We start from the raw sequence: 15,196 nt of genomic DNA, 5'->3' as shown, positions 1-15,196 counted from the left end.
ACTCCGACTCCGCCGCCTGCCAGTCCGACTCTGCCGCATGCCATTCCGACTCCGACTCCGCCGCATGCCAGTCCGACTCCGATTCCGCTGCATGCCAGTCCGACTCCGACTCAGCCGCATGCCAGTCCGACTCCGACTCCGCCGCATGCCAGTCCGACTCCGACTCCGCTGCATGCCAGTCCGACTCCGACTCCGCTGCCTGCCAGTCCGACTCCGATTCCGCTGCATGCCAGTCCGACTCCGACTCAGCCGCATGCCAGTCCGACTCCGACTCCGCCGCATGCCAGTCCGACTCCGACTCCGCTGCATGCCAGTCCGACTCCGACTCCGCTGCCTGCCAGTCCGACCCCGACTCCGCTGCCTGCCAGTCCGACTCCGCCTGCCCTGTTTCCGCCTGTCCTGTTCGACTTCCCCGCCTGTCCTGTTCGACTCCCCCGCCCGTCCTGAGTCCAACTCCCTTGTTTACCTGTCCTGTTTTCGCCGGTTCTGCCTGTCTGTTTTCGCCTGTCCAGTTTGCCCGCCGGAGCCCCCCTGCCGAGCGCCGATTCCTATCCGCCCGACGCAGATGGCGCCTGCCTCTCCCCGTTCCTGCGTGTTCGGAGGAGGGAGCGGGGTTGCCCCAATCGTGAGCGTCTAACCATTCCGGGGCGCGAGGTAGTAATTTTTTCTTTTTTGGGACCTCGGGAGCTGTCCCTTAAAGGGGGGGCTCTGTCATGGTCGCCTTGGCGACCGGTCTGCCCCGCCCCCTGGGCACCAGCTGAAGCAGTTCAACTAATTGCGTGTCTGCTATTTAAGGCTGGATTGTGGGTTTTGCGGGTGCTGGCTCATTATACCTTTTCTGTTCTGTCATGCCTTGTCCTGTTTAGTTGAGTTGGAAGAAACCTGTGTTTGCACGTTTTTGTTAAAGCCTGTTTGTTCTGTCTTGTTGTTGTTTTGGACAACTTTTATTTTGGTAAATAAAAGTTTTTGATCGTCACGCAATTGAGTTCTCCCTTCCTGCCTCCGTTCTGCTCCGGTCTCACCCCTTCCACTCCGTGACAGACTGGGAAATACTCACAAACAGGCTTAAAGTTACTAACTCATGACAGGTCAAACAAAACAGAACAAAGCAAAACAGAGCAATGCAGAACAATGCAATGATCTCCCAACCGGCAGTCCCAAAACCCGCCCTTAAGAATCACACACGCAGTTAAGACAATCTGTTACAGCCGGTGTCAAGGGGCAGGACCAGTTGGTTGTCATGGCGACCATGCTGGACATGACAAATAGTGAATATGTTTAACAGCAAGTATATCATTTTTGGGCAAAACATCTTTCTCTGTGAGAAGATACAGATATAAGTGTGATCATTTGATCATAATAACTGTAATGTGATAAGGTTTTGTTCTCTGTCCTAGTAATCTTTGCAGAAAGAATGATAATTATAGGGGACTTTAACTTTCTCATGCTTATTGTTGCGTTTCAGTGGCTAATTGATACATTTGATTTTAATCAATTAATTGACTCGACATGTGATTTTTGTTTTGTTTTTTTCCCCAAAGATTATTTTCAAAAACTTATGGTCAAGTTAAAGTCAAATGGTATTTGTTTGTGCAGTGGGGGTTGAATTCCAAAATGAACCCATGATAGGCAAAATTTGTGATGCAGAAACCTTTACTTTTTTAAGTTATTGTACGGTTAAATACACTACAATTCATTGAAATCAGACACAAAACCTTTTTACAAGCCCAACAATTTGTTTAACAAATAAAAGTACGCTAAACTGAAAAAAATTATTTTATTTATATCCAATATTTACTATTTTCACGACCGTTTAGCCAATCAGAAAACAATGCACATTAAAAATTTGTGAGGTAAGGTAACCGTGAGAAGTAAACTGCATTATAGCGAGAAATTACTCAATACCCCAAGGATCGGCAAACCATGAAGGTTGAAAGAGCCATGACGAACCAAAGAAAACAAGAAATACAAACATTTCTGGAGCAGCAAAGAGTGTAAAGCCTTGTATACACCTATTTTTATATCAAGACCAAAGGGGGATACATACTTGAAAGTAAGTGATTTAATATGCATTCTAATGGTGTTTAAAGCCCTGGAAATGTCATGATTGCCAATCTGGAGTAACTGCGGCAGCTTGATTAGCGCCAACAGCCCGGACAGTTGATTGGTGGACACTCCCTTTTTAAACTCCCGGCTTCCTCTCAGTGATTGTCAGATCGTTGCGAACTGTTGTATTCCACTCAGTGAGAATTCCCGTACGACTAGGTTTCTGCTAAACCTGTTTCCTGCCTGATCTTCTTTATTGACCCGTTTCTGGACCTGATTAAGCCCGTTCTGCGTGCGCCCTTTTACCTGACCCGTTTTGCCTCGTTACCTGCCTGCCTCCTGCCTGCGACCCCTATTACGAACTCGACATCGCCTCCGATCTCCAGCCCCGGCCAAACAACTTACTATTCCCGCCTGTCTTCGTCCAACACGGAAGTGTCACTCCCACCCCGCTCGCTCCTGTTTTCCGTCAGTCCTCGGATCAAGCAAGCAAGCCTTACTCTCCCTCTCTTTTTAAATAAAAACAGAGAAACGCTATTAAGACCTGTGTCCGTTCTGGTCTGTGACAGGAAAGAGTGAAGAATGGATGTGTCCTCTTACACAAAACCGCAAAATGACAAACCAACATGCAAATAAACCCCCACATTTTTTCCATTTTAAACATTCCTGAAAAAGTTCCAGGGAGCCACTAGGGAAGCGCTAAAGAGCCAAATGTGCCTCAAGAGCCGCAGGCTGCTGACCCTTTGTCTAGCCCAGGGTCAGAAACGTTTTTGACCCAAGGAACCGTAATAGAAAATTATTTTTATTACTTTAATTTTATTTTTTATGGAGAGAGCCGGGCAGCATGGGGGCTTGGCGGTTAGCATGCAGCCACAGGGTGCATAGGTTTAGGGTTCAAGTCAAGCAACCGCAGACTCTCCGTGTGGAGTTTGCATGTTCTTCCCGTGCCTGCGTGGGTTTTCTTCAGGCACTCCGCTTTCCTCCCAAAATCCAAAAACATGCATGTCAGGTGAATTGGCCGGTCCAAATTGTCCCTAGGTGTGAATGAGCGAGCGAATTGTCTGTCTCTGTGTGTCCTGCGACTGGCTGGCAACCAGTTCCGAATATCTCCTGGCCAGTGCCCAAAGATGGCGGGGATGGGCTCCAGCACCCCCGCGGCCCTATTGAGGATAAGCGGTGCAGATAATGGATGGAGAGACCCGTTTGAAATATTTAAAAAATAATGTCATCAAACCTGCCAAACCAGCCAGCCAGAAAATATCCAATTTTTTAGCACATTTTGATAATTGATGATTTGATAAAATGTATTAATAACGCCAGAGCCTTTGTCCCATATCAACAAACAGGGTTGGGTAGGGTTACTTTAACTGGATTACTTTCGATTACTTTTGGATTACTCCAATACCAAATATGCTAATAAAAGACAAAATAAACTCAATATGAATAAAATAATGACTCACAACACGTGGTAAGCTTTCTCTCCTGGCTTTGATCTCTTTGATCTCCGGCAAAACTAACATAAAATGCGACAGAAACAAAATGAAAATAAATATTTATATATATTAAGTATATTTGGTATTGGGGTAATCCAAAAGTAATTGAAAGTAATCCAGTTAAAGTAACCCTACCCAACCATGTCAACAAATATACCACTTTAAACTTGTCTCCTCCCACAATTACTTTAGATCATTGAGGCTCATTTCGACACTCCAGTTTTTTCCTCAATTAAGGTTTTAAATCAAGGTGCACAAACAAGAGTTCTTAAGTAAAAATGTCACAAAATACTGCAACCGAGAATACCGACTTATTCACCTTCAGTGTGGACGGCGCTGGGCAGAGAGAAGTGTGCTGTGTGCAAAGCTCTGTCCACCATTCCTGTTCACCCAATCAAATTGCTCTCTGTGCTTGGATAGTGTTTCTAGCCGATTGATTTTCCTGTATTATTTCATTTCCAAGCCATATGTACTCATGGAAAGAGCCATAGCTTCCTGACCCCTGTTGTAGCCCTTAAACATAGAACGTATTAGGAGGAGGTAGAGCGCTCAAGAGGTCGCAGTTCGAATCCCGGCTCCTTCGTGTTATATGTCGAAGTGTCCCTGGGTAAGACACTGAACCCCTAATGCCCCCAATAAGCAGGTTAGCGCCTCACATGGCTGCACGGCCGCTATTGGGAAATGTGAAACACAATGTAAAGCGCTTTGGGAAGTCGTGACTTGAAAAGCGCTATATAAATGCAGATCATTTCATTTCATTTTATCAAAATTAAAACCAAATAATTCCTCTCACCTGCAAATCCCCACCGTTTAATGTAAATTGGGGCACTTTGAAATAGCAAGAAAATGTGAGTCATACTTTTCAAATGAGCCTACACACTTTTCATTCAAGCTTACATCAGCGGCGTGGGAGGGTGGGATTTAAAAATAAATCAACGAGCGGACCTTGTGACCGAAAAAGCGACATGAGTAAAGGTGAAAAGGACAACTGTGTGTGTTAGAACTGGTAAAGAACTCAAAAGGAATTTTTTCAGTTAGCAAAACAAATGCACAGGGTTGGGTAGGGTTACTTTAACTGGATTACTTTCAATAACTTTTGGATTACTCCAATACCAAATATGCTAATAAAAGGACATTTTTCAGTTCGCAAAACAAATGCACAGGATTGGGTAGGGTTACTTTAACTGGATTACTTTCAATGACTTTTGGATTACTCCAATACCAAATATGCTAATAAAAGACAAAAGAAACTAAATATGAATAAAATGACAAAATTTTGTGCAGGCTTGGGGAGTAACGGAACACATGGAACGGCAAAAATGATGTTGGCAAGCTAGAGGAGAAGAACACCCATGTGCGGATGCTGTTCCTAGACTTCAGTTCAGCATTCAACACCATCATCCCACAACATCTGGTAGACAAAACGAGACTCCTGGGTTTCAACACCCCCCTGCGGAACTGGCTGCTGGACTTCCTCAGTGACAGACCCCAATCAGTGCGGATAGGTCAGAACATCTCAGATGTCATCTACCTCAGCACGGACTCCCCCCAAGGCTGTGTCCTGAGCCCCTTGCTGTTCACCTTGATGACACACGACTGCGTCCCTAGGTCCGCCAGAAACCACATCGTGAAGTATGCTGACGACACAATAGTGGTGGGCCTCATCAGGGACGACAACGACCTGGCCTACAGAGAGGAGGTGGAGCAGTTGGTGGCCTGGTGCAGGGACAACAGCCTGGTCCTGAATGTTGACAAAACTAAAGAGATCATTGTCGACTTTAGGAAAAACCAGCCCAAACATGCCCCACTTTGCATCAACAACAAGGCTGTGGAGGTTGTCAGCAGTATCAAGTTCCTAGGGGTGCACATTACAAACAAACTCACCTGGTCCGTGAACACTGCATCACTGGTTAAGAGGGCACAGCAGCGCCTGTACTTCCTGCGGAGGATGAGGAGAGCCCGCCTGCCCCCACCCTCCCTCATCACATTCTACAGGGGCACCATAGAGAGTATCCTGACCAGCTGTATCTCTGTGTGGTGTGGAGGCTGCAGCGCTACCGACTGGGGTAGTGTGAGGAGGGTAACGAGGACAGCAGAGAAAATAATCGGGACTACACTTCCCTCCATTCAGGACATTGGCCAGAAGCGCTGCCTATCCCATGCTAAGAACATTATCGGGGACCCCTCTCACCCCCATCATGGACTGTTCACTCTGCTAGCCTCTGGGAAGAGGTACTGCAGTGTGCGGTGCAGGACCACCAGGTTCCACAGTAGTCTAGTCCCCCTGGCCATTAGACTGTTAAATGGTCAATCTAACATATAGTTAACCTAAACCTTAACGGCTGCTAATCTGACTTTTTGCACTACTGGCAGTTCTTTATAGCTTGCCACTCCTTGCACATTTGCTCTCTGCACTATTGTACTTACAGCGTTATTGTTACAGTGTTAATGTTACTGTTTACCTGACTTGTTAACCTGAATGCCCATTTTGCACATCTGGTTAGCTACTCCTCTTGCACTATCGGCACTATGGTAAAATACTATACGTAGCCATAATACAATACAACTTTTATTTATATCTGTACATTAAAGGAAACTGTGCGGGTCAGATGTATCGACATTTCGTTCTGTATACACGTGTACTAGAATGACAATAAAGTAGATCTGAATCTGAATCTGAATCTGTTTTGATTTATTTTCATTTTGTTTCCCTCGCATTTTATGTTGGTTTTGACGGAGATCAAAGAGATCAAAGCCAGGAGAGAAAGCTTACCACGTGTTGTGAGTCATCATTTTATTCATATTTAGTTTCTTTTGTCTTTTGTTAGCATATTTGGTATTGGAGTAATCCAAAAGTAATTGAAAGTCTCATCTCATCTCATCAGCCGTACCGCTTATCCTCATTAGGGTCGCGGGGGGGCTGGAGCCCATCCCAGCCATCTCCGGGCAGTGGGCAGGGGACACCCTGAACTGGTTGCCAGCCAATCGCATAATTGAAAGTAATCCAGTTAAAGTAACCCTACCCAACCCTGCAAATACATATACAAAAAACAAAAAACAATTCCTGCCGTGGTTCCATAAAATGTATAGAAGTACAAATGATACGTACTATGTGATGACTTCCTTAGTTTGCTTCAGTGAAAACGTTTTCAATAACGTTTGCATCCTCTTATAGCAATTGTCATCTGTTCCAGTAAAAATCACGCCTACCTCCAATCACATATTTGCATATCTTTTTTTTTTTGCTGTAGAGTTTATGTCTGAACACTTGTGTTGTTGTAGCAATCTGGGTGCCATAACGTGAAATATAAATAAAACAAAACAGACAAAAAATGAAATACATTAATAATGCATCCCATCCATGTTATGACAGTTTGATGAACTGTTTGGCATCTCTAAAGCGCTTTGGGAGGTCTTCATTGACTTGAAAAGCACAAGAAGAAGACGAAGAAGAAGAGCACAAGAAGAAGAAGAAAAAGAAGACCACAAGAAGAAGAAGAAGAGGAAGAAGAAAAGAAGAGCGCAAGAAGAAGAAGAAGAAGAGCACAAGAAGAAGAGCACAAGAAGAAAAAGAAGAATAAGAGCAAAAGAAGAAGAAGAAGAAAAAGAAGAGCACAAGAAGAAGAAGAAGAAGAAAAAGAAGAGCACAAGAAGAAGAAGAAGAAGAAGAAGAAGAAGAGCACAAGAAGAAGAAGAAGAAGAAGAGCACAAAAAGGAGAAGAAGAAGAAGAGCACAAGAAGAAGAAAAAGAAGAAGAGCACAAGAAGAAGAAGAAGAAGAAGAGCACAAGAAGAAGAAGAAGAGCACAAGAAGAGCACAAGAAGAGCACAAGAAGAGCACAAGAAGAGCACAAGAAGAGCACAAGAAGAGCACAAGAAGAGCACAAGAAGAGCACAAGAAGAAAAATACATGAACTATCATGTAAACGTGCATTTTTTAAAATACTAACAAGTCAAGGCATTTGCTTTTTTTTATATAACATGAGGCTCACTTAGAGTGAGCTGCCATAATTTCCACCATCTTTGTCAAGAAACGGACCAGGAAGTCGGAACTCATATGCGTAGACGATCTGTCACTTTAATTAGGAAATAAAAGTTGTTCAACACACAAACGGACCAAAAACAAAACAAAACAGGTTTAAAGGCAATCAAAATTACAAACTAAGCATTACTCAGATCAAACAGGCATGAACAGGTCTTCAACAAGGTAAAGCAATGGTCTAGCAACGGGCAGTCCCAAAAGGAGCGTTCAAGTACTCCAAAAGCAATCAGTCCAATGCGTCTCAGCTGGTGTCGAGGGGCGGGGCCAGCTGGGCGCCATGACAACCGTGCAGGACATGACAATCTTGCTACTACAGGTACCCCCAAAAACCAAAAACCTTATGAAAGGCAGTACAAAAAAATGAGAAGAATATTATATTGGTTTGGTCACTTTGAGTTTCCGTAGTTTGTATGCCTCCTTGTGTGTTTTAACACGTGATTCAAAATGTTTCTATGTTGAATCATGCTGAAGAATATAACTCAAAGCCAATTTAAAAACCATGCATCCAGTATTATCACTTTGTTGTATTTGAGTGTCCTGAATGTAATTATTTTTCCAAAATAATTTAAAAAAGATAAGGAGGGTTAAGACTGACTTCTTAAACTACTAATTGTGTTTCTTACCCTCCTGCAGAAACCTGAATCCTGCAAATGTGCCTTTTATACAATAAGCCCGTGAAGCAATTAGATGAAAGCTTTTCAGACTAAGTGCACTTTCGTGGTTCTATTAGTATCGAACGTGTTGGCGCACAGGATTGGGTAGGGTTACTTTAACTTGATTACTTTCAATTACTTTTGGATTGCTCCAATACCAAATATGCTAATAAAAGACAAAAGAAACTAAATATAAATAAAATGACCACATTTTGTGCAGGCTTGGGGAGTAACGGTAAAATTATGTTGGCAAACTGTTTGGAACGGCGGCACAGTGGTTAGCGCATGTGGGTTCAAATCCAGCTCCAGACTTCCTGTGCGGAGTTTGTATGTTCTCCCCGTGCTTGCGTGGGTTTCCTCCGGGCACTCCTCCCACATTCCAAAAACATGCATTTCAGGTGAATTGGCCGGTCCAAATTGTCCCTAGGTGTGAATGAGCGAGTGAGTTGTCTGTCTCCGTGTGCCCTGCGATTGGCTGGCAACCAGTTCAGGGTGTCCCATGCCCACTGCCCGATGATTGCTGGGATGGGCTCCAGCAACCCCGCGACCCTACTGAGGATAAGCGGTGTAGCTGATGAAATGAACTGTTTGGATTTATTTTCATTTTGTTTCTCTCGCATTTTATGTTAGTTTTGCCGGAGATCAAAGAGATCAAAGCCAGGAGAGAAAGCTTACCACGTGTTGTGAGTCATCATTTTATTCATATTTAGTTTCTTTTGTCTTTTATTAGCATATTTGGTATTGGAGTAATCCAAAAATAATTGAAAGTCATCAAGTTAAAGTGACCCTACCCAACCCTCTTGGCGCATCAGTTAGCATCGATGAAAACCAGTTCAATGCAAAAACTTGTAATTCTGTGTGCACACACGGGGAACAACTGAACTGTCACTCTAATTAATCTAGCTAAGTTCATTACAGCGACTTCTGTTGTCCCCATATGCACTCCCTTGAGAGTCCTGGCATGACTGAGTGTGTTTTTGTCCTACCCTCTCCTCAAAGTTCACTGCTGACAAACTCACACACAGACAGTGGAATGTGAGGAAGTGTTTTCATCCACAGCAGGGAATGTTTCAGCACATTCTGGACAAGTGATTATTTTTGCACTGGCTGGTGTACAGGTGTGGCGATAGTGGTCCCGAACCACCGGATGGAGGCTCAGTAATGTCTTTTGGGCTGTTATGTATTTTATTAAATACTGTAAATTCCGGACTATAAACCGCACCTGATTATAAGCCGCACCCACCGCGTTTCGGGAGGAAAACTGATTTTGTACATACAAAGGCCGCACCTAAATATTAGCCGCATGCGCCCACATTGAAAAAACGCAACACAAACACGAAATTAACCCATACCCAATACAGTCCAAGAAACAAGGCCGTCAAAATCAACGGAAAACGATACCGGTACTTAACATTTAATGCAGACATGCAGAGTCCAGGTGCCCGTTGAAAGTAATCCAAAGAAAAAAGTGTATATTTCCAAAGGTAAGGGTGGGAAAAATATATATACACTATTGTCGGCCGCGCCCACAAACTGTCACGGTCGCCTTGGTGACCAGTCTGCCCCGCCCCCTGGGCAACAGCTGAAAGCAGTTCCACTAATGGTGGATCTGTATTTAAGGCTGCATGGTGGGCTCTGCGGTTGCGGGTTCATTAATACTCATTCTTCACAATCCCGGTCTGTTATGCCTTGTCCTGTTTTAGTCTGTTATGCCTTGTCCTGTTGAGTTCGTGCCGGAGGAACTCTGTATTGTTCTGTTTTGCCTCGGAGTATTGGGCGACTTTTATTTTATTAAATAAAACCTATGGATCGTCAACGCATTTGAGTTCTCCCTTCATGCCTCCTGCCTTTTTCTGGTCCGGTCTTCCCTTCCACGACACCACGCCTCGTGACAGAATGAACCCGCCAACAATTGAACTCAGCGAACGATCCCAGCGCGACTTGGGGAGAGCTGGAGTGCGCAGTTTGGCAGGCGCCTACTGAGTTGGCCTTCCCTGCCCATTCGAACCACGGCCCCGCCCGTCGTGGCCCTTGCTGTGCCTCGAATGGGGTCCCAGGAAGAATTGACGCCTGCCTGCCCGACTCCCGTGCCGATTGCCTGCTATTCCCTCTCCCCTGCGTGCAAGTCCTACTCCGACTCCGCTGCCCGTCGGGCCAACTCCGACTCCGCTGCCCGTCGGGCCGACTCCGACTCCCAAGCCTGCCTGTTCGACTCCCAAGCCTGCCTGTTCGACTCCCAAGCCTGCCTGTTCGACTCCCAAGCCTGCCTGTTCGACTCCCAAGCCTGCCTGTTCGACTCCCAAGCCTGCCTGTTCGACTCCCAAGCCTGCCTGTTCGACTCCCAAGCCTGCCTGTTCGACTCCCAAGCCTGCCTGTTCGACTCCCATGCCTGCCTGTTCGACTCCCATGCCTGCCTGTTCGACTCCCATGCCTGCCTGTTCGACTCCCATGCCTGCCTTGAGTCTCCCTGTACTGATTTTGTTCAGTCTTTCCTGTCCTGTCTTGTCTGTTCTGAATCTGATCCCCCCCTGAGTCTGACTCTTCTGAATCTGATCCCCCCCTGAGTCTGACTCTTCTGAATCTGATCCCCCCCTGAGTCTGACTCTTCTGCATCGGCCTGACCTGAGTGCGACTCTTCTGCATCGGCCTGACCTGAGTGCGACTCTTCTGCATCGGCCTGACCTGAGTGCGACTCTTCTGCATCGGCCTGACCTGAGTGCGACTCTTCTGCATCGGCCTGACCTGTTTACCTGTTCTGATTCTGCCCTGATTTTGCCTGTCTGTTATCCCCTGTCCAGCTTGCCCGCCGGACCCCCCCTGCCGAGCGCCGATTCCGATCCGCCCGACGCAGATGGCGCCTGCCTCTCCCCGTTCCTGCGTGTTCGGAGGAGGGAGCGGGGTTGCCCCAATCGTGAGCGTCGAACCATTCCGGGGCGTGAGGTTGTAATTTTTTTCTTTTTTGGGACCTCGGGAGCTGTCCCTTAAGAGGGGGGCTCTGTCACGGTCGCCTTGGTGACCAGTCTGCCCCGCCCCCTGGGCAACAGCTGAAAGCAGTTCCACTAATGGTGGATCTGTATTTAAGGCTGCATGGTGGGCTCTGCGGTTGCGGGTTCATTAATACTCATTCTTCACAATCCCGGTCTGTTATGCCTTGTCCTGTTTTAGTCTGTTATGCCTTGTCCTGTTGAGTTCGTGCCGGAGGAACTCTGTATTGTTCTGTTTTGCCTCGGAGTATTGGGCGACTTTTATTTTATTAAATAAAACCTATGGATCGTCAACGCATTTGAGTTCTCCCTTCATGCCTCCTGCCTTTTTCTGGTCCGGTCTTCCCTTCCACGACACCACGCCTCGTGACACAAACACGTCTCACCTTTACTCCACTTCCCGTCAGCCCGCGTTTGCCCCGCCCCTTCTTTCTCATTTGCTCATGCAAAACATCAGAATAAGTTTCTAAAATAACTACATTACAAAACTATACAGTTGCAAATACATATTATACATGGTTGCACATATTTACAAAGAAAGACGGTACACGGAGAGAGTTTTCAAAGCATTAATAATAATATTATAACTTTCATCCCAAACCGTGCCTGTGAAGGGTAGCAAAACGCTACTAGCAACACGCTCGCAACATAGTAAACAGCGCTGTTCAAAAAACAATTCGAACTTGCAGTAAGCACGGTAGACCGTCCTCATCTTCCTCATTTTAACTGACATCATCAAAGTCATCTTCCTTCAGTATGGGAAAGAGACTTTGTCATGTAGACGTCGTACCACGCTCCCTTAATCAAAAACACGCTAGCGTCACGCTCGCAAAGTAAAGTTTACGTGCGGTAGCTCTGTCTCCTTCTATATCGGACTGCTCGATTGCGTTTAGCTTGAAAGTTGCATCATGTGCCTTTCTTTTTGCAATTTGCATGATGAGCACATGTCCACGCTAATTTAATTTGTGCACAAGTTAAGAAGTTGCAGTCTAGATCTTACCTTTTGTACTCGAGCGCCTCTGGCGGCCGTTAGAAAATTACATAAATTGGCCGCATCACTGAATAAGCCGCAGGGTTGAAAGTTTGGGGGAAAAGTAGCGGCTTATAGTCCGGAATTTACAGAACATATTTTACACAAATATAACATATTTAAGAATGATGACATTAAAGTAACAAACTGAGTAACAATCATCCCAACTTTTCTAGTCAGTGTACCAAACCCCTTCTTGACCTTATGGACTATAAATACCGCCTGATGAACAGTTGGAGTGTTGACTTTCTGCTTGGACTCAACTGGATCTCAGAACTTTTCAACTGCCTATCTGATAACACTTGATTGCCCCTGGTGTTCTGGATGCCGTTGCTTTGCTGCCTGCCTTTCCATGTGATAAACCATGCGCTAATAAAGGACAACCATTTATTGTACGAATCTGTGCTTCGGCATTGTGTTTCCACACAATTCTGAGAGACTCCCTGACAGTAAGAAAGCCAGCAGTTGAAATGTGCAAAATAAATCCAAATAGAGTTAATATTTCCTTCTCAACTGCAAATTTAAAACAAAAGAAAATACAATGAGTGATGTAAACAAGAAAGCGACGTGCAGCTAAACACAAATGTGATTGGTATCCTTAACTTGAAGTTATCTTTCAAAGTTAAGTTAAGATAAAAGGTTTCCTTCACCTTGTGTGGCGTTATCTGCAATGTGACGTGGACAAAATGAAGTTGTGCAAGAAGTCTGACATACTCAAAAACAGGTAGGACCACAATACAGATATTACAGAAGGGATAATATAATATAAATATGTCCGTGTATAGTTAACCCTATTTTATCACAAGGGTTACGTTCCAAAAAGAACCTGTGATAGGCAAAATTTGTGAAACTGAACCCATTATATTTTAAGACGGCGGCATGCACGGTTGCAGTGGCTACTGGCTCTCCTGTTAATTGGTACTTTTTTTTAAATTATTTTTTTTATATTTAAATACTCTATGATACATTGAAAGCAAAAAACAAACCCTTTCAATCATCCATCCATCCATCCATTATCTGCACCGCTTATCCTCAGTAGGGTCGGCAGGGGGGACACCCTCAACTGCTTGCCAGTCAGTCGCATGGAAGCTCAATCATGTGTATAGCAAATGAAAGTTCTATCTAACCTTTTTTTTTTTAACAAATGACTACTTCTACTGTCAAATAATGATGTAATTATCAATGTGAACTGAAAGCTTTAAACTGTTGGGATCAACACTGCACCACCGCAACCTGAGCAAAAAGTTTAGTTATGCCTCTAAGAAAACAGTCTTCTATTGGTCGATCTCATCTAAAAGGCTAGTCTGCTATTGGTTTTGCGTCACAGCTTCATGGAAATGCCAATATGCTACTGGTTGAACTACCTCCCACAATGCATATCCCTTCATTCAGTTCAGTATATTGAGTGGTTCGTAAAGACATTGTGAGACGGTGATCCAATACTGTATTTCTTGTACTGAATTGATCTGCTATGTGTCCCAAGGCTTGACGTACTTCTAATGGGGGGAAGCAAAAACACAATAACCAGGAAACCGAAGATTGTGATTATCAAGAAATACAATTATGACTCACAACACGTGGTAAGCTTTCTCTCCTGGCTTTGATCTCTTTAAACTCGGGCAAAACTAACATAAAATGCGACAGAAACAAAATGAAAATAAATCCAAACAGCTTTTTGCCGTTCCATGTATTCCGTTACTCCCCAAGCCTGCACAAAATTTTGTAAATTTATTCATATTTAGTTTATTTTGTCTTTTATTAGCATATTTGGTATGGGAGTAATCCAAAAGTAATTGAAAGTAATCAAGTTAAAGTAATCCTACCCAACCCTGACCAAAACATAAAACGTCAGAAATCAAAAGCAGAACTTAATAGAATTGAGTAGTACATATAGTACTTATGAGTGTAATACTTGGGGAAATACCTCTGCGGTAGAACCGGATGGAGCCAGAACAGCACCACCATTGGATTTTAATGCCTGCTGCAGATGCGGCAATGACGAGCATCCCGAAATCGCACTTGGCGATGACGCACACGTGAAATGAAAGCACCGCAAATAACAAAGTCAACAAAGAAGCCCTTAATGGCAGCAAGTCACTCACTCGGCGTATCCGGTGTGCCAGGGGAGCTTGCAGCCCCGTTTGAGCGTCAGCACCGGCCGGGAGGCGTGCTCCGTGGAGTACTGCAGCAACTCCGGGGTAAGCTCCAGGAAATCCGGGCGTCCGTAAGGGAAACGCGGCGGCAGGCCGTCGGCTCCCCCGGACTGCGAGCTTCCTCCGCCTCCACCTCCTCCGCCGCCGTGATGGTTGTGATGGTGGCGATGGTGTCCGTGGGGCAGCATCCCTCCCACCAGCGTGGACATGGCGCTCTTCACTTTGCTGATCATCGTCGGCATGGAAAAATCAAAGTCAAAGAGGAGAGACAAATCAAAGGCTTCGCGCTAGTCGGGTAAACGGAAGACGCAGTCTGTGACGACGAGCATTTCAGGAAGCGATGGCGCTTTTGCTTTTTTTTCAAATGTTCTTCCTCTGAGCACCCGACCTGCAGGCGGCGTTTGTCACACGGCCCTCCCCTCGCCAGCTCCTCAAAATACTGTATAAATAAACCTGACGGAGCGTCCACAAAAAACACAGTTTTGAAAATCCCGGTGCTCTCGAACGCATCAGGTTCATCTTCTATCTTGAATGAATGAATGTATGAATGAAAACTTTTATTTCGAACATTAAAATAAAAACAGGACACAAACAATGAGTCAACAACAAAATAATGTCACATACATGCTCGAAATCAAATCCAAATTTGAATGAATGAATGAATGAAAACTTTTAATTCGAACATTAAAATATTGTTTGAACTACCTCCCACAATGCAAATCCCTTCATTCAGTTCAGTATATTGAATGAATAAATGAAAACTTTTATTTCGAACATTAAAATAAAAACAGGACAA

General features: G+C 44.8%; 1 protein-coding gene across 1 annotated transcript in view; it reads right to left on the bottom strand.

Moving 5' to 3' along the window:
- The window catches only part of ppm1j (protein phosphatase, Mg2+/Mn2+ dependent, 1J), a 49,209-nt gene extending 34,389 nt beyond the window's left edge, over window positions 1-14,820 (bottom strand). The window contains exon 1 of the mRNA XM_088339005.1: window positions 14,350-14,820. Coding sequence (XP_088195131.1) covers window positions 14,350-14,642 — 293 coding nt within the window. The 5' untranslated portion in view covers window positions 14,643-14,820. The remainder of the gene's footprint in view (window positions 1-14,349) is intronic.
- Window positions 14,821-15,196: the final 376 nt, after the last annotated feature.

This window comes from Urocampus carinirostris, chromosome 6 (assembly GCF_059441175.1).
Source record: "Urocampus carinirostris isolate Australia breed hairy pipefish chromosome 6, RoL_Ucar_1.0, whole genome shotgun sequence".
Classification (NCBI taxonomy): domain Eukaryota; kingdom Metazoa; phylum Chordata; class Actinopteri; order Syngnathiformes; family Syngnathidae; genus Urocampus; species Urocampus carinirostris.
Note: the sequence above shows the minus strand (reverse complement) of the source record. Positions and strands in the feature narration are given on the sequence as shown.